General features: G+C 56.3%; 2 protein-coding genes across 6 annotated transcripts; one reads left to right on the forward strand and one right to left on the reverse strand.

Annotated features, from left to right (window-relative positions):
- Window positions 1-8,599: 8,599 nt before the first annotated feature.
- On the reverse strand, window positions 8,600-24,250 carry FRS3 (fibroblast growth factor receptor substrate 3). 3 transcript variants are annotated; one of them, XM_086706836.1, is made up of 8 exons: window positions 18,207-18,300; window positions 16,677-16,697; window positions 16,440-16,583; window positions 15,065-15,153; window positions 13,798-13,984; window positions 11,214-11,375; window positions 10,196-10,353; window positions 8,600-9,919 (listed from the first exon to the last, which is right to left on the reverse strand). In XM_086706836.1, exons 4-8 carry the CDS (start codon window positions 15,128-15,130, stop codon window positions 9,005-9,007), a joined length of 1,488 nt encoding a protein of 495 aa, XP_086562962.1. In that variant the 5' UTR covers window positions 15,131-15,153; window positions 16,440-16,583; window positions 16,677-16,697; window positions 18,207-18,300; the 3' UTR covers window positions 8,600-9,004. The 3 variants fall into 3 exon arrangements, with proteins under 3 accessions (XP_086562962.1, XP_086562963.1, XP_086562961.1); XM_086706837.1 differs by lacking the exons at window positions 16,677-16,697; window positions 18,207-18,300 and adding an exon at window positions 24,145-24,250; XM_086706835.1 differs by lacking the exon at window positions 16,677-16,697 and having other exon boundaries at window positions 18,207-18,346.
- Window positions 18,528-24,818, forward strand: PRICKLE4 (prickle planar cell polarity protein 4). Of its 3 annotated transcripts, none has more exons than XM_086706839.1 (7): window positions 18,528-18,586; window positions 21,047-21,190; window positions 21,724-21,831; window positions 22,536-22,673; window positions 22,951-23,154; window positions 23,754-23,943; window positions 24,457-24,818. In XM_086706839.1, exons 2-7 carry the CDS (start codon window positions 21,059-21,061, stop codon window positions 24,810-24,812), a joined length of 1,128 nt encoding a protein of 375 aa, XP_086562965.1. In that variant the 5' UTR covers window positions 18,528-18,586; window positions 21,047-21,058; the 3' UTR covers window positions 24,813-24,818. The 3 variants fall into 3 exon arrangements, with proteins under 3 accessions (XP_086562965.1, XP_086562964.1, XP_086562966.1); XM_086706838.1 differs by lacking the exon at window positions 18,528-18,586 and adding an exon at window positions 19,074-19,168; XM_086706840.1 differs by lacking the exon at window positions 18,528-18,586 and having other exon boundaries at window positions 19,081-21,190; window positions 23,044-23,154.
- The last annotated feature ends 352 nt before the right edge of the window (window positions 24,819-25,170 follow it).

Here is a 25,170-nt window from a genome sequence, read left to right on the forward strand (position 1 = left end):
TGCTGTGAGACTGGGGCTCCCTGAGGGCAGGCCGGTGTCTCCCCTCTCAGACTCTAAGTTCCCTGAGGCAGGGCTGTGTCTCCACACAGATTAGGGCTCCCCGAGGGCAGGGCTGTGTCTCCCCCCTCAGACTGGGATCCCTGAGGAAAGGAGTTCTGTCCTGCCCCTCTGACTGGGGCATGTGAATGAGGGGCAATGTGGGCTAAGTCAGGGTCTATTTAGGGTTACTGGAGCAGGGAGGGGGGGCTGGGGAATAGGAGAGACCTTGAAAAGGCTGCAGATTAGCCGAGTGTGAGACCCTTGGATCCAGCGGCCTTGGTGAGCTTAGGAGCCTAGTGTGTGACTGTGTTCGTACGAGGCAGCACTGAGGCTGCAGCGCCCTTGTGTGGGACGCCTGGGGGAGAGCAAGGGGCTAACTTCAGCTGAAAGATAACTTCAGAGCCTCCCACTCTGGCTTCAGCTTCCCTCTTCCCTGCATGTCGCAAGTGCAATCGTAGAAGATCTCCTAAACCTGGCTCACGTTGTGTGCAGACCCCCTCATGCCAAAGGCCTTTTGAACCACTGTCCAGGAGCCCCTGACTGGCTCAGTCACAGAGTGTGGGACCCTGTATCTTAGGGTCGTGAGGTCAGGCCCCACGTTGGGGATGGAGATGACTTATTAAAAAAAATGCTGCCCATCCCATTCGTTAGCGGGTGGTGAAGTCAGGCGGGTAGATCCTGATGAGGGTTCTTTTTGGAATGCAACTGACCAGTCAGTTCTGTAGCATAGTGCAGCTATGCGGGGCTTTATGCGTGTGTGTGTGTGTGCGTGCGTGCTTGTGCATCCTGGCTCGTGAGGCAAAATGCTGAAAGGACCCCACACTCACACTGTCCGGGTGCACACGCACAAACATACCTCCACGGGGAGGCATGCACTTGCACAGAGGTGCTCACATCCAGCCTCGGGCTGCACGCGAGCCCCTGCTCCCCACAGAGGCAGCTGCATTTCCATGTGCGCAGACCCACCTCCCTCCGAACAGGGCAGGAAGGAAGAGCTCCCTGTTATCCTCCTCCTGGCCATCCACCACCCCCACCCCACGCCTCCCTTCCTTCCCCCCACTTCCTCTCTTCCTCCATACCATCCTGCCCTTTCCTCTTCCGCCCCTCCCTCCCTGCCCGCCCCCCCTCCCCGCTGGGGCCGTCCCCCCTCAGCCCTTGCTGAACAACAGCCGGGCAGCCCAAGACCACCTCTCAGCCCAGCTGAGATCCAGGAAAGGTCCTATATGTGACTGTATTCCCCAAGGCAGAAATGAGGACAAGTGGCCTGACTTGAACACAGACGTTTGACATCGGGCCGGTCCCAACTGCCCTGTTCGTGCGGTCACCCTGTGGGTGTGCACGGCCTCGGTTTCTCCCCCCAGAGAGAGTGGCCCACCTTGGCAGTGGGGCTGGGAACTTCCAGAGTCTCCCTCTGGTTCTTGACTGGTCTCCCCTTTAAGCTTCCAGGCCCATCCAGAGGGGTTAGTAACCCATGCTCCTGTGCCCATGTCCTCCTGAGACCCTACGGGGAGGGGGCAGTGGGGAGCTGAGCAGGTAAGACAGGCTTCAAGGAGGGGTTGTTTGGACCCTGCTAGACTTAGCCACACATGGGTCTCCTTGCGTGAGTGAGAGGAGAGTGCTTGGGTTTGGGGATTAGGAGGCAGGGAGTGGGGGAGTCCTATGTCGCAGGCTTGGGCATATCAAAGGCCAGGGAATCTTTTTTTTTTTTTTTTTAATTTTTAAATGTTTATTTATTTTTTTTTTTAATTATTTTTAAAAAAAAATTTTTTTTTCAACGTTTATTTATTTTTGGGACAGAGAGAGACAGAGCATGAATGGGGGAGGGGCAAAGAGAGAGGGAGACACAGAATCGGAAACAGGCTCCAGGCTCTGAGCCATCAGCCCAGAGCCTGACGCGGGGCTCGAACTCACAGACCGCGAGATCGTGACCTGGCTGAAGTCGGACGCTTAACCGACTGCGCCACCCAGGCGCCCCTAAATGTTTATTTTTGAGAGAGACAGAGAGAGCATGGGAATGGCAGACAGAAGAGACAGAGGATCTGAAGCAGGATCCATGCTGTCAGCACAGAGCCCCATGTGGGGCTCGAACTCACGGAACCACAAAATCATGACCTGAGCCGAAGTGGAACGCTCAACCGACTGAGTCACCCAGGTGCCCCGAAAGGCCAGGGAATCTAATCAGAGAATAAGGAATGAGAACTGGAGACCGTTCCAAAAGTTCCAAACCAAACACTGATAATGGATCCAGGAAGTTCCATGTCTGGAGCTGGGACTGTGGTCCCTGCCCAGATCCCGGTCAATCTAATTCAGCTTCTGGAGAGGCCGGTCTGTGAGTGACAGTGCACAGCCTGCTAGGGCTTTCCCTCTACTCAGGGCTCCTTGTGTGGACCATCTGGGCAAGGCGGGGGTTGGGACCCAGGACAGGGAACTGGGGACAGGAAACCTCGGTAAGGACCTCCTTCAGCGGGTGTGGACACCTTTCCCCAACACTTTGACACCTGGAGTCTTGGCTTCCCAGGACCACTACACGGGGAAACCAAGACCTGGAGCAGGAAGGGGGACCCAAAGCCCCAGGGATTCCTCATGCACTTCATGATGGGGGGAGAGGAAGGATCCAGAAGCCTTTGATACTCCCGAAAACTACTTCTATTGCTTTTTTGACTGACCATCCCCTTTTCCAGGTTCTGAGGAGGTCTGGTGAGGGTCTGGCTGAACTTCCCCTAAATCCTCCTCATTCTTCATGGTCTGCCTTCTTCAGCAAGCTTTCCTCCATCACTGGCTATTGCTGTGACACCCATAACAGAGCTAAGCTTGGCTCTATGCCAAGCACCCATTGAGGGATTTATGTGCGTTTTCCCACCTAACACACAACACTGTGTTATTGATTTCCCTTAATAGATGAGGACACAGGTTCAGAGAGGGAGAGTGATCTGCCCAAGCTCACGCAGCTATCAAATGGCAGAGGCACGCATCCCACATACTCCTGTTTGCATGAGCTTCACTTCTCCCCCTGCAAGATTTGGAGAGTCAGGGCTTTGTCAGGACTCAGCCCACACAACCCAGATTCCGAATCCTGGACCCACTGTGGCCAGTGCTTTGTTGAGATATCAAGACCACTAGACTTATGTGATTGTGCATTGTGACCCCCCCCGCCCCACCCCCACCCCTGATATATCAATACATTGATATATTCCTCAGGCCCCTTAGTCCCAGGGGGAATGGAGCTCGCTAGGAAGGAGGCCAGAACCATCGTATTAGGCTAGGGAGGCAAAGAGCCTCAGAGAACACCTGGAAACTCTTTCCCACCCCTACCCAGCCCTATGCCCAATGCCCTCCGCTCCTCCATCCAGGCTCCTGTTTCCTTCTAAGCCCTTCCCAGATTTGGCTGCCCAACTCTCCCCAGCACCCAGGCCAAATTCCGGGTGCACTGCATTTCATTCCTTTCCCCCGAGAGTCACAGTCCCCAAGTACCCTTCTCCTTGCCCCCACACCATGTCCCGGCCACACTTCTTCTGGGGCCCTCTTGCCCAGAGGGGAACTGAGCCAGGGTAAAAAGGGCAGGTGGAGGGAGGCAACAGAATGAGACCCCCAAGGGACCATGCCTCCCTAGCTGAAGGGGCAGCCCACAGGGAGAAGAGGTGGGGGAGGAAACACCCCCATCAATCAGTAGGCCCCAGTGGGGTTAAGGGGCACCCCACACTGCTCATTAACTGTCATTATGTTAATGATCCCGTAAGAATGAGCCTCATGAAGGGCGCCTGGGTGGCTCAGTCGGTTAAGTGTCCGACTTCGGCTCAGGTCATGATCTCACAGTTTGTGAGCTTGAGCCCCGTGTCGGGCTCTGTGCTGACAGCTTAGAGCCTGGAGCCTGTTTCCAATTCTGTGTCTCCCTCTCTCTCTGCTCCTCCCCTGCTCATGCTCTGTCTCTCTCTCTCCTTCAAAAAAAAAAAAATAATAATAAAAAGAATGAGCCTAATGACAACCTCCACCTGCAGCATGAGCCAATACTCTCACACGCCTGACCTCCCCAACCCCTCTCCATAGGCCTCCACAGGGCTGTAGGTTAGCAATATCCATCTCTGGAGAAACTGGGCCCAGAGAGGCCAAGAGAGGGGTTCACCCAGTGAACGAGGCAAGTGGCAGGGAAGCTTCTGGAAGAGTTAGGCTGAGGGCCCCAAGTGCCGCAGCAAAACTCATGATCCATGGCCCACGGAGAAGCCCCTCCCAGACCCTTCTTTCTGACGCTCCCAGTCCCCATCTCTGGTCTCCTGTCATTTCCATGTTCATGGCAAGAACTAGTTTCTCTAAACTCCAGGACAGACCCAACTACCAACAAGAAATGTCACCTGAACGAATGGACGGTTTGGACTTTGAAGTAACAAGCCAAAGACTCTAATATGAGATGGCGGTTGAGGGCGAGGAGCACTGTAGGTGCTCACATGGAAAGACCTGATGGTTTCAGACCACATCTGTGGTCTCAAAAGGCAGAAGGGCCACTAAAAGGAGCGCTAACGTGGGTCGCATTCACAGAAGTATAATGTCTAGAACAAGGAAGGTGTTGAGTCAAGGGGAAGGGGAGGGTCAAGCCTGGGTAATGCGCTCAGTTCTGGGCTGAACTAGATCACAGAGGGGGTGAACAGAGGGGTGGATACGTCTCTGGTTATGCCAGAAAGAACCACGTCCTGGTGGAAACACCTGCCATTTACTGAGCACTTATTATGGGGCAGCCACCATGGTTCATGCTGGGCAGACAATTCTCTTATTTGATCCTCACGGTTTCGGGAGGGAGGGACTGTTATTGTTTCTATGTCACAGGTGAGGAAACTGAAGCACAAAGGGGTCCAGCTGTGAGTAAGTGGTGACACCGAGTGCTGAAGTTCAGCACCATTGGCAGAGACTAGATAGCCATGTGTGGATCCGTGAGGAGAATTAGGCCCCAGTGAGAGGCATTTAGGGACATCATAAGACCGACTTCGTGGAGGCCTTTAGAGATAGCCATCTCCCCCTCCGGGAAAGCATGTGAGCAAAAACCTGATCGGCATCTCCAAGAGTCCTGTCTAAAGGATCCCTAAGAGTCTAATGGCTCTTAGCTGAGCTACGAGATTCTATCCTGGACTCTGATTCTGCAAGTACAGAGCCCTTGGGGCCCCACACAGGCCCTCCGCCCCTGCTATAGCTCTCTCTTCGCTTCAGTCTCCTTTCTGGAGTCCCAGGGATCCCTCATTATAAACCCCCTCCCCCGGTGAGGATGACTCCCTTTTAAGGTGTTGGCCACAGAGCACCCCAGAGCTCAGAGGAGCCCTGGCCTAATTAAAGCAAGCCATCTGCGAAGCTGAGATGTGTGTCAGGAGAGGGCAGAGGGTTCCCAAACACCCATCTCCAGAGCGGGAGTCATCCCAAGGCATTGAAGGAGTAAAGGGGGCAGACCATGGCCATCAATAGACAAATGGATACAGAAAATGTGGTGTATACACATACACAGACACACACACACACACACACACACACACACACACACACACCCCGGAATATTACACAGCCATGAAAAGGATCCCATCATGCCATTTGTGACAACGTGGATGGACCTAAAGGGATATAATGCCAAGTGAAATAAGTCAGACTAAGAAAGACAAATACCGTATGATTTCACTCGTTAAGTGGAACCTAAGAAAAGATGAAGAAGCAAAAAGTAGAATCAGAGTTACGAATACAGAGAACAAATCTATGGTTGCCAGAGGGGAGGGGTGGGGGGTTGGGCAGGTGGGAGAGTGGAAAGACACACGTCTGGCATGCAGCCCCAGCTCAAGCCACTAATTACCTTCATGGCCTGAAGCAAGTCCCTTTGCCTCTTGGCCTGTTTCCTCCTCTGCACAGTGGTGATAACGAGCCTGTCCGGCGAGCCTGAAGAGATAAATGGTCTATAGGGGCCTATGGAAAGCCGACTGTGTTTATACCATTAGACAGCGCTGTTATTACCCAGGGGTGGGCTTGGGGAGGGCCCCTCCTGGTCTGACCTGAAATGTCACTCCTGGACAGGATGCTGGCTCCAGTCCTTTCCTCAGGGCAGCCCAGGGGGTGGGTAGGGCCTGTTTCTAAAGAAGAGAACTGAGCACTCAGCAAACATTCACTGATGTTGGTGATGATCTCTGAAATGATTCCATCAGGACGCCACGCCCCGCCATCAGCAGGGCGCACGCTCCGACACGGGAGCAGTGGTCGGCCTCCCGGGCCTCACTCCCACCCTCCGCTTTCCGCCTGGAAAGCCGTCCACTCACACCCCACCCACCCGCCAGAGGAAAATTCCTGCGGCTGATCTCGTGGGTCAGAGGCAATGACCTGGGGAGGGGAGCAGGAAGGCTGGCAGCCACCATGGGCCGGGAACCAATTCCTGGGCTGAGTCTTCTGGACCCCCAGGCTCCACAAATACGCACACTGGAGGCTATTTTGACTTAATCTGGGGTGACCCCAGAGAAGGAAGCTAACTGTCCCTTGCACTGTTCGGCACAGGAGCAGCCGTAGGCCTGAGGTCTCGGGGACTGAAGAGCTGTGACTTCCAGTAGATTTTCCCTCTGGAGCAGCTGGGTTGTTAACACAGCTGGCCCCTCTCTGTCTACTTTCCAAACTGGTGCCGTGGTCATCATCTCATTGGCCACTTCTCACAACTAGCTCTGTGTTTTCCAGGTACAAAAACTGAGACCCACCGGGGGCAACCAGTTGCTCTAGAGAGCAGAGATAATAGGGGCCACTGGGTGGTTCAGTCCGTTTAAGCATCTGACTTCGGCTCGGGCCACGATCTCACGGTTTGTGGGTTGGAGCCCCGCGTCGGGCTCGGCGCTGACAGCTCAGAGCCTGGAGCCTGCTTCGGATTCTGTGTCTCCCTCGCTCTCTGCCCCTCCCCCGCTTGCAGTCTCTCTCTCTAAAACATTAAAAATAATAATGAATAATAAGATAAAAAAGAGAGCAGAGATAACAGCCAAGTCAGAACCAGAACCCGGTCTCTTGACTCAAGCATGGCTTCCCCACAATGGTGGGGCCTGAACGGACCCATGAGTCATTGGCATGGCCGGGCCCTTCATCCTGTCCTGGCACGGTGATACCTGCCCCCTATCTTGGCTCTCCTGTTGGGAGAGACCACCACTTCTGACTATGGGCACCAAATGGAGGAGCAGGACCAGTGTAGGACACTGGAGAGGACATAGAGAAAGCAGGATGGAGCCCCCGGGGGGGGGGGCGGGGGGGGCTGCGGAAAGGATGCCATCCCGTAGTGCACCGTGGAAACAGCGCAACAAACTTGGCCTCAGTAGTCCTCCCTCTGGCCCAGAGATCAGAAGAAGGTAGAGGGAAGGGTCTGGGGTCAGCTCTGGGGTAGCACCAGCTGTACCCCTGGACCCTGCCGGGCCCCAGACGAAGGGACTCTCTCACATCCTGTTGTGGCCAGTTCTCCATTTGCCCATTGCACTGACAGGAGAGTGACATCCAAGGGCGGAGAAGTCTGGAAGCTAGTCAGTTCAATCCGCACCCAGGGGAGAGGGCGGTCCCGGAATTGAAGTCTGGACGGCAGGAGGAGAGGGAACTGGGCAGGCCCTACCCTGGCCGGTCTCCTTGGTAAGGGGGATCGGTCTGCTTGCTCCACAGGGCAGGGAGCTGGGGCACAAGCAGTGACCAGAGACAAGAAGGTGTGTCCCTAAATCTTGGGCAAACCCTGCTCCCACTCCTCCCCCAGGCCCTGAGTGGCTTATCGCAGACGCTGGATCTCCTTCAGATTAACCATTCAGGGGTCTGAGCTAGAAACGGAGTCTTGGAGGCTGGGAGGCCAGTGAGAGGAAGAGGAAGGGGCAGCCTCAGGACAAGGAAGCTCCTGCAATACTGAACCAGGCAGGGGCTTGTGCAGACCCCGGGCTCCAGGCAGGTGCTCAGATGTGGTAGCTCTGCCAGGGCCCCACCCCTGTGGTAGGGAAGAAGCACCTCAAAGAGTCCATTCCTGGGGAGCAGCTCTCTGGGAAGTATGATTAGTCACACATGACAACTGTTTTTCACGTTTGCTATTTCTGGGCTTTTAGTAAAGTCCTGTTTAAAGGCTCCAGCCTTGATCTAACCATGCTGCGGATGCCAAGGGGGATCCAGGGTCCACCTCTGGGCCAGGGTGTTAAGAGGAGAGCAATACTCCCCTGGGACTTGCCTGGTGGCAGAAGGGACATCGGTGAGGGGTCCTAGACCTGGTGTAGCCCCACCCCCACGAAATTCTCTCCCCCGCCCCTGCCAACTTGGGAGGGTCAGGGTGTTCCCATTAGGGCAGGTTTCCTTCCAGATCCCCTTTGTGCATCCAGGACTCCAGCTGTCCTGTCACTTTCCTTTGCCAGCATGTCCGTCCCTGGCAACTTTAGGTTCTGGGCCAGGGCTTCTCAGAGGGGAGAAAGAAACGGTCACAGACGTGTCATAAAAACCCTACCCACCCCCAAATTTCCCAGAATGAAGCCCCTCCCTCTGTAAGCCCTCCCCTGCTGCCACCTAGAACCATGCCAGAAGAGATTCCCTAAGAATGCGACATCATTCACCAAGCCAGAATTTAAAAATAATTATATTAATAATAAATATGTTAAATTACATTTAAAACAATAAATAGAAAAATAAACTGATAAATAAAATCAACAGGTACAAAATGTTTCCAAATTTCAACTAAAGAAAACACACAGACGACAGACAAGACAAATGGACATAACGGGAGGGCACTAAATGCATCACAGGAACCCTTCACAGTTTACGTCACAGCTCCCTCCTCGCCTGGTCACCCTTCTTCTCCCCAACTTGGAGACCAGGAGACTCAGTGGCTGATATCTTTGGGGACCCCAGCCAGCGCAGGGAAGCATCTGGTTCCACCTCAATGCCCTTCTGCAAAGCAACCTTGAACCCCAGGGTGTGGGTTCAGGGGACAGGAGCGTGAGGCGGAGCGTGAGGAAGGAAGTCCCTACAGAGGCAAGTCGGTGCTGTTGTGCCGGGTTTTCCTGGCAGTGCCATCGTCTCGGGGCAGCGCCCTCTGCAGGTTGGACATGGCCACGGTCTTTTTGAGGTCAATCACGGCGTAGGAGTCTGAGCTGCGGGCAGGGTGGGTGGTGGGCACAGGGGCTCGGGGGACCGAGGGGTTCTGGGGCCCCTTGGGGCGGTCTCCACCCCAGCCTTTCAGCTCCACCTGGATGTAGTTGAGCTGCCTGGGGGGCTCGGGGCCCGGCCGGCGGAAATCGAAGTTGAAGACCCTCGGGGAGCCTCGGCGGCGGGTCAGCGGCACAGGGAAGCTGCCATGGCTACGGAGGGCAGCCCGGGTGCTGGTGGGCTTCTGCAGCGGGGTCTCATCCTCCTCGCCATCAGGAAAGCCATTGGAGGAGGGAGTGAGCCCATCCCTCGAGTCTCCGTCATCCCCAGCCTCCTCCCCCAGCTGCTGGGCGTGGCTCTCCCACACAGGGGGCAGGGAGGGCAGGTTCTCATAGTGCAGCAGGGCCGCCCGGCGGTGGGCAAGGCCATTCCAGCCTGGCTCCTCCGTGCTCAGTCTCCAGCCAGCCCCTGGCCGCAGCCCCGCACTGACGTTCTCATAGGTGCACTTGGGCTGGGCAGTGCACTCGGAAGGGCCCTCGTTGTTGTTGTTGTGGGGCGGGGGGTCATGCAGGCTGGGGCAGAGGCCCTGGCACTTCATCATGTGCCGCCGAGCAGGGGTTGGGCCCAACACAAACTTCACCTGGCCCGGCTGCAGGAACACCTGGGGGTCCCGTGGGTCAGGGCCCCGGGCCTGCGGGGGGAAGGGCACCTGGCCCTCAGGCAGGGGCTGCAGGCAATGCCGGTTCCTGCGGTGGTCATCCTCACCGGCTGGCGTGTTGACATAGGTGTGGGACTGGGGCAAAGAGTCCAAGGGAAGCAGGTAGGCCCGAGGGCAGGGAAGGAGGAGAGAACAGAAGGGAACGGATAAGAGAGGCATAGGGGAAAAGTGCTGGAGTTTCCCCCTCTTCCTTGTCCTCCACACCTCCCAGGGAAGCTGCATCCCTTTCTGGGACAGTAAGGGACCCTATCAACGTTCCTCCCCTCCCGTGATCCTTACGAGGCGCCCTGTTTCCCGGTCCCCCATCCCCACCCAGACCGACGGGGAGGAGCAGGGCAGCTGCTTGCTCACCTGCTCATCAGGGGCAATGAGGGCATGAGTGGACTCTTCCCCAAGCGAGGGGTGTCGCAGGCTGCTCGTTGAGGGGCGCCGGGGTGCTGAGGATCTCGGGCCCTCCCCTGGGCAGCCAAGGAAGCCATTGGAGAAGCTGGAGACAGTGTAGCCTAGAGCTGGGCACACAGGAGACAAGCCCAGGTCAGCAATGGTGGGGGGGGGAGGTACTTCAACCACCTGCCAACCACCTGCCACTGCATGTGTGGTGTCCTGGGAGTCCTCCAACGGGAGGGGACACGCTCCCAGGGCCCCAGATGGTTAGCTCTACTGAACCAGCAGCCCCTGTTATCTTTCACCTCTCGGTGGTTCAAACCCTGCCCCTTCCCTCAAAGCTCAGTGTGAGCCCCATTTCCCCCATTACAGCCTTATCTGAAACACTTAAGGCCACCTTGTCGTCACTGTCCCTTCATCTCATTCTAGCTCTGCCAGTGAGCTTCAGGGAAGTGCCCAGACATCAGGGGCCGCGTTTCTATTTCTTCTGCGCACTGCCCCCCCCCTCCCCGCACCGTCCCCCGCTCCCTACCATGGGCCAGTTCATGGAGAGCAAAATATGCAGCAGGGGCTCAGTGTGGACTCAGTGAATAAATAAGTAGAAGCTGAGGGAACCTCTCCAGAAATCAGTCATGGGCAAAGATGCCTGAATCAAGCCGGGTATGACCCAGTAGACTGAAGGAAGCAAAATAGCTCCAGACTGCTGTTTCCATGGAAACCCAACGTCTCCCTGTCTGCTTCCCAGACCATTAGTCAATACAAGGCCCAGGACTCCCCAGCGTCAGCATGAGTCACCTGACTGGCCCAGACGGGGACTTGTTCATCCCCAAGAGTCATCTGATGGTGGGCAACTGTCCTGGAAGCATGGATCGCCCAGCCATCCCACCTGCCTGCCTGACTCGTGCCTCCAAGACCGGCCCTGCCTGGGCCTGTGCTTGTGTGTACAGATGTGGAGGCTGAGGTGCCAAGGACGGGGTCTCCTCACCATTGGGAGGCTGGGGGGCCCGAGGGAGGTCGAGCTCAGTCGGGTGACTGTTGCGGGTGATGATGACTGGCTCTTCCATCACATTGATGCTATTGCACTGCATCAGATCCTGAAGCAGGTTGAAGATCTCCTCAGCCCGGGAGCACTTGAACGCGAATATCCCTGAAGAAGGAGAGGAAGAAGTGAGGCCCCTCTGACCGTGTACCAGTAGGAAAGGACCAGAGAGGTTGAACGGACGCACAAAGCTCAGGAAAATGTCCCTGAATGCCAGTCCCAGGCCTGCAGGGGACGGGAAGTGCCCTCCTCATCCTGAGCACACTCTAAAATCCAAGAGTTCCGGGAGGAGTTGGGCCCCAGGCCCCTTCCTGTCCCCCCCCACTATCCATTACCACTGTCTAGAGATCTAATACCTCACCTATACTCCCCCACGGTTAAATCGTGTTCACAAGGATGTGTGTGAACACAGGTGAGGGGAAGAGAAGTAAACACCAAAGCAGAAAATGATGGCAGCTGCCCCTTATCCACGGCTTTGCTTTCTGCAGTTTCCGTCATCCGCAGTCAACCAGGGTCCAGAGGCACATGAGGCTCCTTCTGACAGACTGTCAGAATGTCAGTAGCAGCCTCACGCTAGGTCACAGTGCCTGCATCACTCCCCTCACCTCCTCCCACCTCGCGGGCATGTTATCATCTCGCCTCGTCACAAGGGTGAGGGCGCTACCGTAAGGCATGTTGAGAGAGACCACGCTCACCTAGCTCTTCCTACGGTACGTTGTTATAACTGCTTTGCCTTATTACTAGTAACGGTTGTTCATCTCTTACTGCGCCTCATTTATACATGAGACCTTATCACGGGCACGTATGTATAAGGGAATGCATGGTGAATACAGGGTTCAGTACTATCTGTGATTTCAAGCACACACTGGGGCTGTGCCCTGAAGATAAGGGGTAAGAGGCTGGACTGTGTTAGATGACACTTCACATGCTGCCCCTGTCTCCCTCTGCCTATCACTCCCCAGAAAAAGGAGCTCTACCCAGGGCACCAAGCCTCGGCTCCAGTCCAACCACCTCCAAGCTCCACGAGGGCAGGAGAGCTGTCCTGTTCGTTGCCTGTTCCCTGGGTACTTAGCCACTGCCTAGCCAGAGAGGGAATGTCTACTCTGGATGGGCCCTTGGCCTCCTGGAACTTAATCTCTGGTGCTGGAAGGAAGGACGAGCAGACTTGCTCTAGGACACACATGGCAAGGCCATCTTGTGTCTCCTCAGTGCAGCTGTCCTGACGGCCCCTCAGATTCCAATGCATCAGCTCACAGTCCCAGGGACGGCAGGCCTGGGCTGAGTACCCGTGACTCAAGGGCTCCAAAGATGTCCCTGGGGTGCTGGGCCAGCCTGGAATTCTACCCCAACCTGGCAACAGCAGGGTCCAGGGCTCAGGGGAGGCTACTTGGGGTGTGTGTGAGCACCACAACCAGGCTGGGGTATGAGACAACTGAGGTTTGCAGGGATGGGACGGACAGCAAGGGGAGGGGGGTGGGGAAGGAAAAGTACCTTTCTGGCAAGACATGTTAGGGGCTACAAAAGGCTGGGAAAGCCTGGAGTTTTAGGAGAACCCGGTGTGGGGGCCTAGGGCGACCCCTCTGGGATCCCAACTGCTGCTTAAATACCACGAGGAGGAGAAGCCCCTTCCTGTCCTCTCTCTGCTCAGCCAGTGTTTAACATCCCCTACCTCAGACGACCAAAGGGTAAGATGTGGGGAGGAGAAGGCTCGCAGCCAGCAGGACATCAGAGGCTCACTGCTGTGATGGTGGCCTCATCAGACAAGCTCGTTCGTCGCAACCCTGCTGTCACAACCCCAACTGCATCCAACACAAGCCCGTACTAGGTTCTCTCTGCAGAACTCAGGCCCGGGTCCTACAAGATAAGCTGAGGCCATGCTACTCCTTCAAAGAGCCAGGGCGGGCTCTAGCCTTGACTTCATGGAATGATCACTACTCTCTGACCCCTGGCTGCAGGGAGAAAGGGCAGGAAGGGAGAACATATCATACTCCGCTGCCCACAGGTGACAGGAGACAAGGGTGAACTTCTCCAGGGTTACTCTGTATATCAGAGACACAAGAGTCTGGCCTCCCCAAGCCTAGCATTCGCAAGCCATGCAGGCCCAAGGTAATCAGAGCCTCTAGCCTGACCCTGACCCTTCACTGTTCATGGCTCCAGGGTATAGGACTTGGGGGCCCACAAGAAAGTCTGTTCCTGTGTAGTGGACAAGGGTCCCTCGAAACTGGTCACAGAGGGAAAAGAACTTGCTTGCTCTCCCAGGCAGGCTCTGGCCTCGGGAGCACTGGCTCTTTCCCATGGGCTGTGCAACAAATGTCCCCACAGAAGGTCCCAGGCTGGGGCCGCAGTGACCAAAGAGAAGGAGCACCGGCCTGGGAGTCCACTTAGTTCCATATCAACATGCTGTGTGCTCTTGGCCATCAACCTTCCCTTCTCTGGGCAACACCTGCCAAGCCAACAGGCTTCCCCATGGTCCCCTGAGCTATGACCTCCGGCCCCACCCCCTCGCCCCTATCCCAGGGGCGGTACTCACCCTGGCCCGTCTGACACCGGCGGCCACTCTCAAAGGAGAAGAGGTTGGAGTCATAGCCATAGCGCCGCAGGCAGAGGTAGGGCCAGCGGACAGCCTCGCGCCGATGCAGGTGCAGCACCAGCTCGCTCTGTGTTAGCTCCATGATTCCGGAGCCCAGCTCCACCCCCTCGTCATCCACATTCGTCACCTGAGGGGCAGGGAACAGAAGGGTCATTGAGTGAGCCCATCAAGTATGTAGGGGTCCCAGAGCCATTGAGAGGCAGGCCAATGCAGGGCTAGGGCTGGGGGGTCAGGGGGCTCGCCTGCCTCTACCAGACTCCCCGGAGATGCCAAATGATCGCTGGGAGACTAAGCGGATGAAGCAGTGCCAAGGACCCACAGCAGCTCTCTAGGCCTCTGCTTTGTCATCTGGGCAGTGAGGCAGGGATGGTTAGCTGACCTCCAAGGTCAGATGGTTTGACAGCCAAGGTTACATAACCTCAGATGGTCCACCGCTTGTATCCAAGGACCAGATGCTAATGGAGGAAGGGGTTCGATTATAAGTTCAAAATCTTAAGACCCCCGGGGGAGAGTCAAGCCCAGGACAGAACACAGACCTCCACCCCCTCCCCAACTCCAGGCCCTTGCTAAGGGCTCCCTCTTCTGGTGAGCAGGAGAAACCTGTGCCTCACAAGCTGAGTGTGGGGAGGGGGCTCCCCCTACAGGGAGGTGAGAGGTGGCAGGTGGCCAGGGGTGCACAGGTCCACTGGGCCCGGCCTTACCTTCCCAAAGTGAACAGCAAACACTAATATTGGGCTTCCGGGTGTTATGCACTGCTTTAAATACTTTATGTATAATAACCCATTAATGGAGACTTTTGTTGTTTTCTCCAAAAAAACCACCATACGTGTATGTGTGTGTACACATTTATATACACGCACATACACACATATACATACATACATATATGCATATATACACACATACATGCATATACATGTAAAGCTACAAAGATAAATTGGCAGGAATGAATGTTCTAAAAGCACGATTTTTCATCACAGTATTTCTTCATTCTTTGTAGTTAGTAACGGTGTAGGAGAACCACAGCACTGGCAGCAGCCTGGGCCCCGCTCCCCAGGCCACTTCAGCAGCTCTGAGGCATCTTAGTGAGCCACAACCTCAGCCTGTCCCTTCACCTTCTCTAGGGAGGCAGAGGCAACTCAACAGGTTGGCCCGAGCCCAGGAGGCCATGCTGGGAGAGCTCAGGAGAGGAGGGGGCAGTGGGTACCTTGAACTTGGTAGGGTGGTTGTCTGGGACGCTGTCTCTGTTCAGGCAGCTGCAGCAGCTCCCCATGGTGTCAGAGCAGCCAGTCCGCCCTAGGGAAAAACATAAGGGATAAGGTCACCGAGGTCAGCTCCAAAAAGCCTCACTCTGGGGACTCTGGCAGAACGACCTCGTTGTGATCACCTACTCTTGGGCACAGTGGGACACTGTCCCTCCTTGAAGAAATTCACATTCTCGGGGCGCCTGGGTAGCTCAGTTGGTTGGGCGTCCGACTTCAGCTCAGGTCATGATCTCACAGTTTGTGAGTTCGGGCCCCACGTCGGGCTCTGTGCAGCCAGCTCAAGAGCCTGCAGCCTGCTTCAGATTCTGTGTCTCTCTTTCTCTGTCCCTCCCCCACTCACACTCTGTCTCTCTGTCTCTCTCTTTCTCTCTCAAAAATAAATAAGCATTGGAAAAAAAATATTTTTTTAAGAAATTCACACTCTCAATCCAGGGCCAGGCATGCACTGGATAAACATTAATTCAAGTGAGGATGTGTTAAAGATTAATTCTGACAGAGGGATGGAAGAGAGCTTCTCAGAGGTACCATCTGACCGTGACCTTGAGAAGTGAGTAGGATTTTGACAGATGTAATGAAAGCGAAGGGAAGCCTGGGCTGCAGGAAAAGAAGGGAATGGATACAAGCAGGGAACCAGAAGAAGTGATTTGTTTCAGGGGGAGGTGGGTGCTAGTTTGGGGCCCTCATTCAGATTTAGCAAACAAACTGTAACTGGGCAGTCCCCGACACTTTAGCCTGGACCTTTCATTTTTTTTTTTTTTTTTTTGTCTTCTTTTCCACCTCACCCTTCCTACATCTCCCAAATTCTCTTTTTTTCCCTCACTACCATCCCAACATCTACTTCAAATTTATCTTTTTGATGTTCTCTTCCATGGGGTATTATATTATGGCCAAAAGATACAGTAAGAAGACTGAACTTAAAACAGGGCACAATTTTTATAACCTCGATTAGCTATTTCTTCATGGAAAAAATAAATGCTGGGTTTTCTCTCCTTCATCTAAAGGGGAGACCAGAGGACTTACTATCTGGCTTTTCCCTCCAGGATTATGGCACTTGGATTATATGTCACAATGGTTGGGCCTCTGTCTAGAATGGAGAGGACACCACCAAGCTTGAAAGACCTACGGGAGCAAGCAAATGCACAGAACGATCCCAACCAGAATGGGTTGCAACTCGATACACGAAATGAACCTGTAGGATTAGATATCCTTCTATAACTCCCACTGAACGTGTAGAGCCTTGAACAATCCTGACCTATATCCCCCATTCCTCCCAACTTGGAAAACTCCAGAAAAGTGGCTCCTATAAACAGCTCTCACCTCACCCAGGCCATTGGGGAGCTGACCATGGGAGGGGCATGGGGAAGGACCCCCACTTTATTCCCCCTGTTCTTGGTGGGGCGTCATGGCAGGTAGTCTGCAGAGAAGTCACCTGGATCCCTCTGGGACACACCTGGGGCTCACCTAGCACAGGAGACAGAGACCACAGGTTAGTGGAAACCTTTCATCCTCACCCCCAATTGTTAATGAAACTCACTTGCGGTCAGTCCATCCCACCTGGATTATCTGTTCCAGGTCCTAAGGGGACAGAAACACAAAGAAGAAAGTGAGATCAAGGGCAAAGGGGCCACCAATTCAAAGCCCCACAGGCGCTGAGAGGGAGTGATTCCCACAGCAGCAATGATTTTGAGTTTGAGGCAACCTTTTAAGTTACCTCTAGACCCCGACCCCATCTGAATCCTGTTACAACCAACACCAAAACCTTTGTGGGGAACTTTACAGAGAGCTTTCTCAAAAGGACACTATGATGTATGGGAAAGAACGCCGGCTTAAGATTCAGAAAACCAATCTTCTAGTCTGTTTTGTTGCCATTAAGCATCTGGGAGACTCTGGCAAGTCGACCTCCCACCTCCCACCTCAAGGCCTTAGTTTTCAAGGGAAACATCTGTAACCTGCAGAGTTTCTCGCTGAAATAACTTCTAGAAGTGCATAGGAAAAACGTCACTAAAACGGACATTTGCCTCTTCCAGAACAAGCTCCCTCAATCTCACATTTGGAAACCTGATAGATTTTCTGTTCTCCAAGTTCTGAAAGGAGTAAAATTTTTAACATACATGCTAACAATAAATCAAAATTTCAGAGATCAGAGCCCCAGGCGGACAAATTGACAAGCCAGGACCTTGGAGATCCTTGAAATCCCACCCTCCTGCTTTCCAGAAGCAGTATGTTTTCCCAGGGCCCCTTGGGCTCTGCTTCCTCAGACAACTTCCCAGATAAAAGGACCCCCACCCCCTGGTCTGGCTTATTCTCTGGAAGAAGGAAGCGGGCTCAGGGAGATGTACACAGCCTAAAGACGGGCAGCTGGGAAAATACCGAGCTGGGAAAACACCGAGGCTTGAGCCATCAAAAAGGAGTCTGAGGGTGAAACCAAGAACTACAGGGTGCAAGATGGGGGAGGGTGTTGCATCTTTTTCTGTCCCCTTCATTTGTCTTTAAGGTATCAGGACATATCATGACACTTCACTGAAGGGGGTTACTTTGGCTGAGACAGGAAGAGGGGGCTCAGGTCTGGGATACGTATGGATTGGAGATGCGGAGTGTCAGGGATTATGGGGACTCAAAATATGTAAGAGGGCTCAGAGAAACGTGGGCAAGTTTTTTTGCATTTGAGCATGGTGCAAGGAGAATGGGGCGTATGCAGGATCAGAGGAGCCACAGAGCTCTGGAAGCATTCGGGGGCATCCCGGAGAATGGTGGCTCTGCGGGCGTAACAGAATTCGCAAGAGTGAGGGGGTTCTGAGGGCTCCAGGACTAGCGAAGGTGTGTCCGGAGGTGAGTGGGGGTGGGGTGGTTCTGGGGCGTGAGCGACAGATTTAGGTTGCGGGGTTGTCAGGGGAATTTCTACAGACACTGGGAAGCAATGGGGGAGGTCGGGGCCGCGCGCAGTCCCTGGATCCCCGCCCCCAGCCCCGGGATTCCACCGCCCGCCCGCCCTGGGCTTCCTCTGGAGGGAGCGGAGACTGCGGCGCGGCGCGGTGCGGCCTCGGTGGAACCGCCTCGTCCCCGCCCCGCCGCGCCCCGACTCACATCGCCCCGCGGCCCGGGCGGCGCCGGGCCCCGCTCCCGGGTCCCGCTGCAGCTGCCGCCGCCCGCCCGGAGCTAAGGCCTCCCCGCCCCGCCCCGCGGTCGCGGGGTCGGAGGTCACCGGCAACACCAACGAGACGCTGCGGGCGGGCGGACCCGATCGGGGGCGACAGGCGCGCAGCCTAGAAGGTCCCTTTGGAGGACTTTGCAGTCAGGAGCAGGGAGCATGCGCACACGCCAGAGGGCGCTCCGGGCCAGCAGCGAAGCTAGCCCCGCGGGGGCAGGGCGGAACCTGGGCGGGGGCGGGACGAGGGGCGGGGCTGAAGAGGGAAACAGAGGTGGACCCAGAGGTTTCCACTCCCGGGATCAGAAAAGGAACCCGGGTAGGGGAGAGACAAAAAAGATGGGGGAAAGGTCTGAAGGGTCGGAAGGGAGAAGCGCAAGGCGAAGGATCCCTAAAAGGGGCTGGGGACCGGGAAAGGCAACTGGGTGGGGGGTGAGAAGAGACAGAGAGGGGCGGAGCTAGGAGACCCGAGGGAGGGTCGGGGGGGGGGTGGGGACATGCTGGCTCCGAGAGACTTTGTGTTCCGGGAGCGACTGAGAGAAGACCCGGCAAAACGACGGCACCCTAGTGTCGGCCCAGTGCCCGCGGGGGCGCGGTGCCGGCGCTAAACACCTGGGAGTGGGGAGAGGGGCAGTGGAGGCTGCACAGTTTCCACCCTGAGATCCCCCAAATGCTTTCCCTCTGGCTGCAGCACCAGGCCCCTCCCGAGCCACTGGCTCTACCAGTCCCCGAGGGGCGGGCAGGGACTGCGGGGGACGGGGGGGGGGGGGGGGGGGCGGGGAGGAAGGGCTGCACTCCCGGGGTGGGCAGGGGCAGGCGCTGAGGCCTCGGGGTGGGGACTAAGTGGAGGCCCGACGACGGGGTCTGTCAAGAACGGCCCGGACACCGGCGCGCAGCGAGGGTGAGACCCCAGCAGAGTCCCATTCCTTCCCCTGAACTCCCAACAGCCAGACTGGGGACCCCAACTGACTCCTGGGGAAGTCCAAGAAAAAACTTTGGGGATCTATCGAGAAGACTCCTGGCGGGATCGGACACTTCTCCCTCCATTGTCCGCGGAAAACCTTCCCATCCTTTTACCTCCCCAGTCCCTAGGGGCCGCTCAGGCTCTGCCCTTGAGCCGGGTTGCACCTGCGCAGGGGCGGGAGAGGGGTTTCAGCCCTTATCCAAGGAGGGGACGAGAATTCTTGAAGGAATCCAGCATGTTAGTAAGACGGGGTCCAGTGCTGAGTGGAGGTGGGAGTATGGGAGGGTGAGGGGTGAAGGCTGATTTCTGAGTGTTGTTTCTGTGGGGGGCAATTTCATACTATAACCCGGAAAACAGGGTCCCAATCCACTCTGAGATCCCAGATGGCCCCTGTCCTGTTCGCACCCTCCCCCAAGGGCCTCTTGCTGCCTGGGGCAGGGGCATTGGTGTTAGAGTTAGTGGCTACTCTTAGCCCACACTGGCTGTTTTCCACAGGAAACAGGACCAGAGGGACAGAACAGGAAGGAAGCAGATGGGTGTGGAAGCAGGGCGGGGTGGCGCAGGACTTCTGAAGGGGGCTGGGGGGTGCCTTGCAGGGCTGGGAAGCAATATAACTGTTATAGTGTTCCCAACCGCAAAGCTGGGTCTTATAAAGAGGACTGAGATTTGGTGAGGCCCTCCTGTGCCCAGCTGCAGTCAGATTCCATCCCAGATCTCCAAAGCAGCCTCTCCCTAGAATATCCCTTAGTTTTCTAATGTAACCTTAGGTAGGTTAACATCAGTTTGTTTCTTTGTTTCAACTGGAAAATGGGGTAACAGAAACTACCTGATAGGATTGTTATGAGGATGCATAATATTATGTAAAATGCTAATAGAGTCCCTTGCACAGAGTAAACGTCATAGAAAAGTTGCTCTGGTTATTTTTCTTCGGAGGGTATTGTACATACCTGCCCAGAGCTCTGGCCTCGTTCTCCCTGGTCTCATCTCTGTCTTACCCACTGGGCCATGAGCTCCTTGAGGGCAGGGCCCATTCCTTTTCTACTTCAGTAGTCACCCCCACCCCTCAAGATACTGTGGTCCTGCTAGGTCTGGCCCAGAGGAGGGCTGAAGAGATGTATTTAGAATTATCCGATGAAACTGGAAATTGCTGCTCTAGGTAGAATCCACAAGCACAATATTTTCTTTTGTCCTCGGGCTTATAGACTAGATGAGGAACTGAGAGGGGCACAGGGCACAAAGAGAAACATTAGGTACTAAATCTCTCAGGGTGCGGAATGTACTCACTTCTGGAGCTCAGGGAAGGGAGAGCTGGTACAGGCTGGAGGGGCTGGGAAGGGGTTCCCGGTGAAGTGGTCCTTTTACCTGCCCTGAGCCTACAGCTGGAAAAGGAGGGCCTGTGTTGGGAGTGCGGAGGAAGCAGGCTCACTGGGGTGTTCAGTGCACTGTCAGGAAGGGTGGGAGTTGAGGCTGGGGAGGCGGGGCTCTCTAGAAAGGCAGAATGCCCTCTCTTTCCGCGATGGGCCTCCTCTTTCCTATGTCTGGGTCTTGGGAGACCCCAGAGTTTGAGCTTCAGAAATTCTGGAGCCAGAAGGCCTGGCTTCCAAGATGTGGCTCTGCCACTTAGTAGCTGTGTGACCTCCGGCATTTATCCTCTCTGACCCTCAGTTTGGCCATCTGCAAAATGGGGTCAAGAAGACCACCCACCTCACTTGGTGATTGGGAGAACTGAAGGAGACAAGGCCTGCAAAGCACTTACCACTGCCTGGCATGTTGTAAGGGCCTGATTAATGGGAAGTGTTCTTGTTTTCTGGGCAGACTTTGTCACCAATGTCAGTGCTGAACTCTGGCTGGCCCCACCGAGGGGAGAGCCTCACCCCTTGGGAGCTAGGTCCGCCAGCCGACTCAGACACTGACCCAGGCCACTTGCCCAAGGAGGATCCTGAGGAAACTTCTGAGCAGGTAGTAGGAGCCCTGCCCTTCCCTCTGGCCCCAACATGCTCTCCATCCTACAGACTGACCTCCTCCCCTTTCCACCACCTGGAAGGATGTTAGCCTTTCTGCCCAACCTCCATTGGCCCTCTTCTCTTTGCAAGAATAATCCTTGTCTCTACAGCCCCCTTGCGTCGGGATATAGGGGTCCGCCACCTTCACATTCTTCACATGAATACATGTGAACTTCTTCACATGAATACACATTATTTCCTCTAGGGGGTCTGTGCTGTCCGGGCAGACTCTAGGCTTTGGCCCTAAGCAGTAAAAGGGGTGACTTAAAGCATAAGAAAGGATACCATTTGGGGGGGGGGGGGAGCGGGGCCTCCCCAACCTGCCTCCATCAGAGCACAAATGCAGGAGCAGACCACCTGTCCTTGTCTTGATCTTGAAGGAGGGGGTGCTTGGAAGTTGTTCCAGATTGGAGAAGGGGTGGCAGTGAGGAGAGGAGGAAAGAAGAGGAAGGCAAACCCAACCACCCCTCTCCTGCCGCATCTCCTCAGGACCCTGAAATTCTGAGCTTGGGGCTTCCTGGCTTGGACACCAACTGGGCCCCCAACCAGCCTGGGCTTCGGATCCTCCTGCAGCAGCTGCCTCCACAGGACAGCGACGTGGGTCTCCCTCTCCCCAGCATCCCTCTTTCTCACCTCCCTCTCTTTATTTACTGTGGGGCCAGAAGCCAGAGGACACGGATCTAGGGCCTAGCTACGCTAGTAATTGAAGAAGCCATCCCGCTCCGGCCCCAGCCCGAGTTTCCAAGTCCACACGGGGAGGGGGAGGGGCGGGGGGAGGAGATAGCATCCCCTCTGCTTACAATGCTTAGTTGAGGAGCAAATGAGAAAATGGACATGAACGACTTTTGAAACCGATAATGGAATGTACAAATGTAGAAAGTATGGTTAAGTATTTATTAAGGCCCTGTGTGCGCCCAGACTAAAGGCTTACAGTTCACTTGGGGAGGCAAGACAGGAGAAATGTGGAATACATTGGAAAAACACAACAGAAAGCGATAGTAAGCTACAGCTCACTGGGGGGCAAGGATCTAAATATGTGGTGACAGGGCTCAGTGCTGTGGGCTGTCAGGACCTGAGTGGTGGCCATTCCTGGGGGAAAGTGAGACTGATGTAGACTTATTTCCAACTCTCTTCCCTCTTTCCCTCTCCTTCTCAATGCCCTTCTGTGCTGTTATCTTCTGTACCTCCTGGAGGTTCTACAACCTTCCTCTGACCCAGCGGCTAAGCCTTCTCTCTCCAATCGAACTTCAGTCTTGCCTGCTGGGGGCTCTCCCACTCACAGTGGAGGCCTGTTTTTGCAGGAGCGCTACTGCCTGGCCCTTGGGGAGGATGAGCTGGCAGAGCTGCGGCTCTTCTGTGCTCAGAGGAGGCGGGAGGCCCTGGGACAGGGGGTGGCCCTCCTGGTACCTCCCGAGCTGCCAGAACACACCTGCGAGAAGGTATGTAGTGCTCCCCCCCCCATTCCCCTTTGCCCTCTCACTTCTGCAGAAGGGGCTAGCTCTAGGGACTCGGGTGGGAAAAGGGGGGATGGACAGCTTGGAAAACTTGAGGAAAAAAAGAAGCCAAGTTTAGGGGTTCTCCAGTGGCGCCTGCAGTGGAGGTGGGCTTGCCAGGGGTGGGGGGAGAACAGTTCGGTGGGAGGTGGGATGGAAGCGCCAGGAGGGAAGCTAGGAGCATGATGCGGCCTCTGGGCAGCTGAGCATCCGCGCCCCGCAGTGCAGGGAGCGGCTGAGGCCAGGGGAGTACGGAGTGTTCGCAGCCCGGGCAGGGGAGCGGCGCTACTGGCACCGGGCTTGCTTTGCCTGCCAGGCCTGCGGCCAGGCCCTGATAAACCTCATCTACTTCTACCACGACGGGAGTCTTTACTGCGGCCGCCATCACGCAGAGCTGCTGCGGCCGCGCTGCCCGGCTTGTGACCAGGTACAGCCCCCGAAGGCGGGGGGGGGGGGGGGGGGGCGCTGGGGGAGAACTGGGAGGGTTGCCTAGGGTCCAACGTGGCAGGATGTAAGGGGACACCTCTTCCAGCACTCAGGAATGGAGAACTCAGAACCAGCCTGGGACTTCTGTGTTCCCCGTGTTCTCGCTTGAGCTTTGGGCATGGAGACTTGTCTTGTACCCTCCCCGACCGCAAGCAGAGTCCCCCAGATTTTCGTGGACTGAGAATTTCTCCGGAGCAGGGAGTGTCAGACAGACGTTCATCTCAGCTTTCCTGGTGCCCAGTGCTGTGCCTGATCAGGCGAGGAACTGCCATACTGTCAGTATATGAGGCAGAGTGGAACCCTGGGTTGGGAGTCCAAGCGACCAGGGTCGCACTTCTTCAGGCTGTGCCACCTGCTAGCGGGATCCTGGCTAGGCCAATCAGCCCTCCCTGCATCCGAGAGTGGTGGAGTAGATCAGATGGGATGTCTGTAGACGACGTGCTTTAGCGTTAACTGGGTATAAGGCGTGGTTATTGGGTGAATGAATGAGCGCGTGGATGAATGAATGAATGAATGAACTGCTCTCCCTCCCTCTCCCAGCTGATCTTCTCCCGGCGCTGCACCGAGGCGGAGGGACGGCGCTGGCACGAGAACCACTTCTGCTGTCAGGACTGCGCCGGGCCCTTGGGCGGGGGACTTTATGCCCTGCCGGGGGGCGGCCCCTGCTGCCCCAGCTGCTTTGAGAGTCGCTATTCGGTTTCCGGCTCGAGCCGGGCCCAGACACTGGAAGGTAGGGCGTCCCCCGGTAAGGGAGGAGAAAGTGCAGATCAAAGGGGAAGGGGGCAGCGGCTTGGGCTGGGCTGAGGAGGGGATTCTCCCGGACTGGGACCCTCGCCCCGGTCCCACGCCGTCCCGTCCCTCCAGCAGCGCCCCCGTCCCCCCCACCGCACCCCCCCGCCCCGACCCGAGCCTCGGGGCCCGCAGCTCTCACCGCGCGTCCCTGGCCGGAGCGCTCCAAGGGCCTCCTGAACCCACCCCGCGCCACCGTTGGGGCTGCGGCGCGGGACTCACTCCCGGACTGGGGACGCGGTCGCCCTCTGGTGGGCGGCGGCGGGGAGGGGCGGGGGAGCCCGGTAGAGAAGTCGTGTCCGCGGCGGCGGCGCGCACGGCTCGGGGGCGGGGCGGGGCGGGGCGGGGGGGCCGGGCCCCAACGGGGACTGGCTTCTGGGGCCCGCCCCTCTCTGATCCCGGAGCTGGAGAGTCGGGACTCTGAGATGGGCGTTTCTGACCCGGCCCGGAACAGGGGAGGCGGGTGTTGACAGAGTTGAAGAAAGGGACCGCACCCCGCTGGATGCCGCTACGGTCTCCCGAGCTGCCCTTCTCGCCGCTGCCCCCCGCTCCAGTCTGGAAACCCAGAGGGAGCTGCTTGGATCCAGTCCAAGGCAGCAGCGTCGAACGGGGGACAAGGTGGAGGCACCCACAGGGCGGGAGCAGGGCCGCCTGGAGACGCCCCTCGATGCCTGCCCCACCTGCTCCTCTTCTGACTCGGAACCCGAAGGCTTTTTCTTAGGCCAGCGTCTTCCCGGGCCCTGGAAGACCCCCAGAAGCCTCCAAGCTGGGGACAGCGACACCTCCAGGAAGCACTGCACCATTTGCTAGTGGCGCAGCCCGGAGACGGGGGAGGGGGTGTGTGATCTTTGAGGTGGGAGAACGAGGCTCTCCTCCCCCTATAAAAATCCTAGACTGAACGCAGTCAAGGGCACGCCTGGGAGAGGCGGCGAGACCACAAACTTGGAGTGCTCCCTCTTAAGCCTGCGTATTCTATGACTTCTGATGGAGACTTTCTTGGGGAACCCCACCCCCCAAAGCTACGCATCCCCTGCTGAGCTAACCCCTATCCCCACCCCCGCAGGCTGGGACAGCCCCATCCTCATCATCTTCCTGAGCCAATGAAGTGATCATTCAGAGACCACGTGTGGCAGTGACAGGTTGGCCAGCTGAAGGCCAAGAGGGAGCC

This window comes from Puma concolor, chromosome B2 (assembly GCF_028749965.1).
Source record: "Puma concolor isolate L17-30 chromosome B2, mPumCon1.1.hap2, whole genome shotgun sequence".
NCBI lineage: Eukaryota > Metazoa > Chordata > Mammalia > Carnivora > Felidae > Puma > Puma concolor.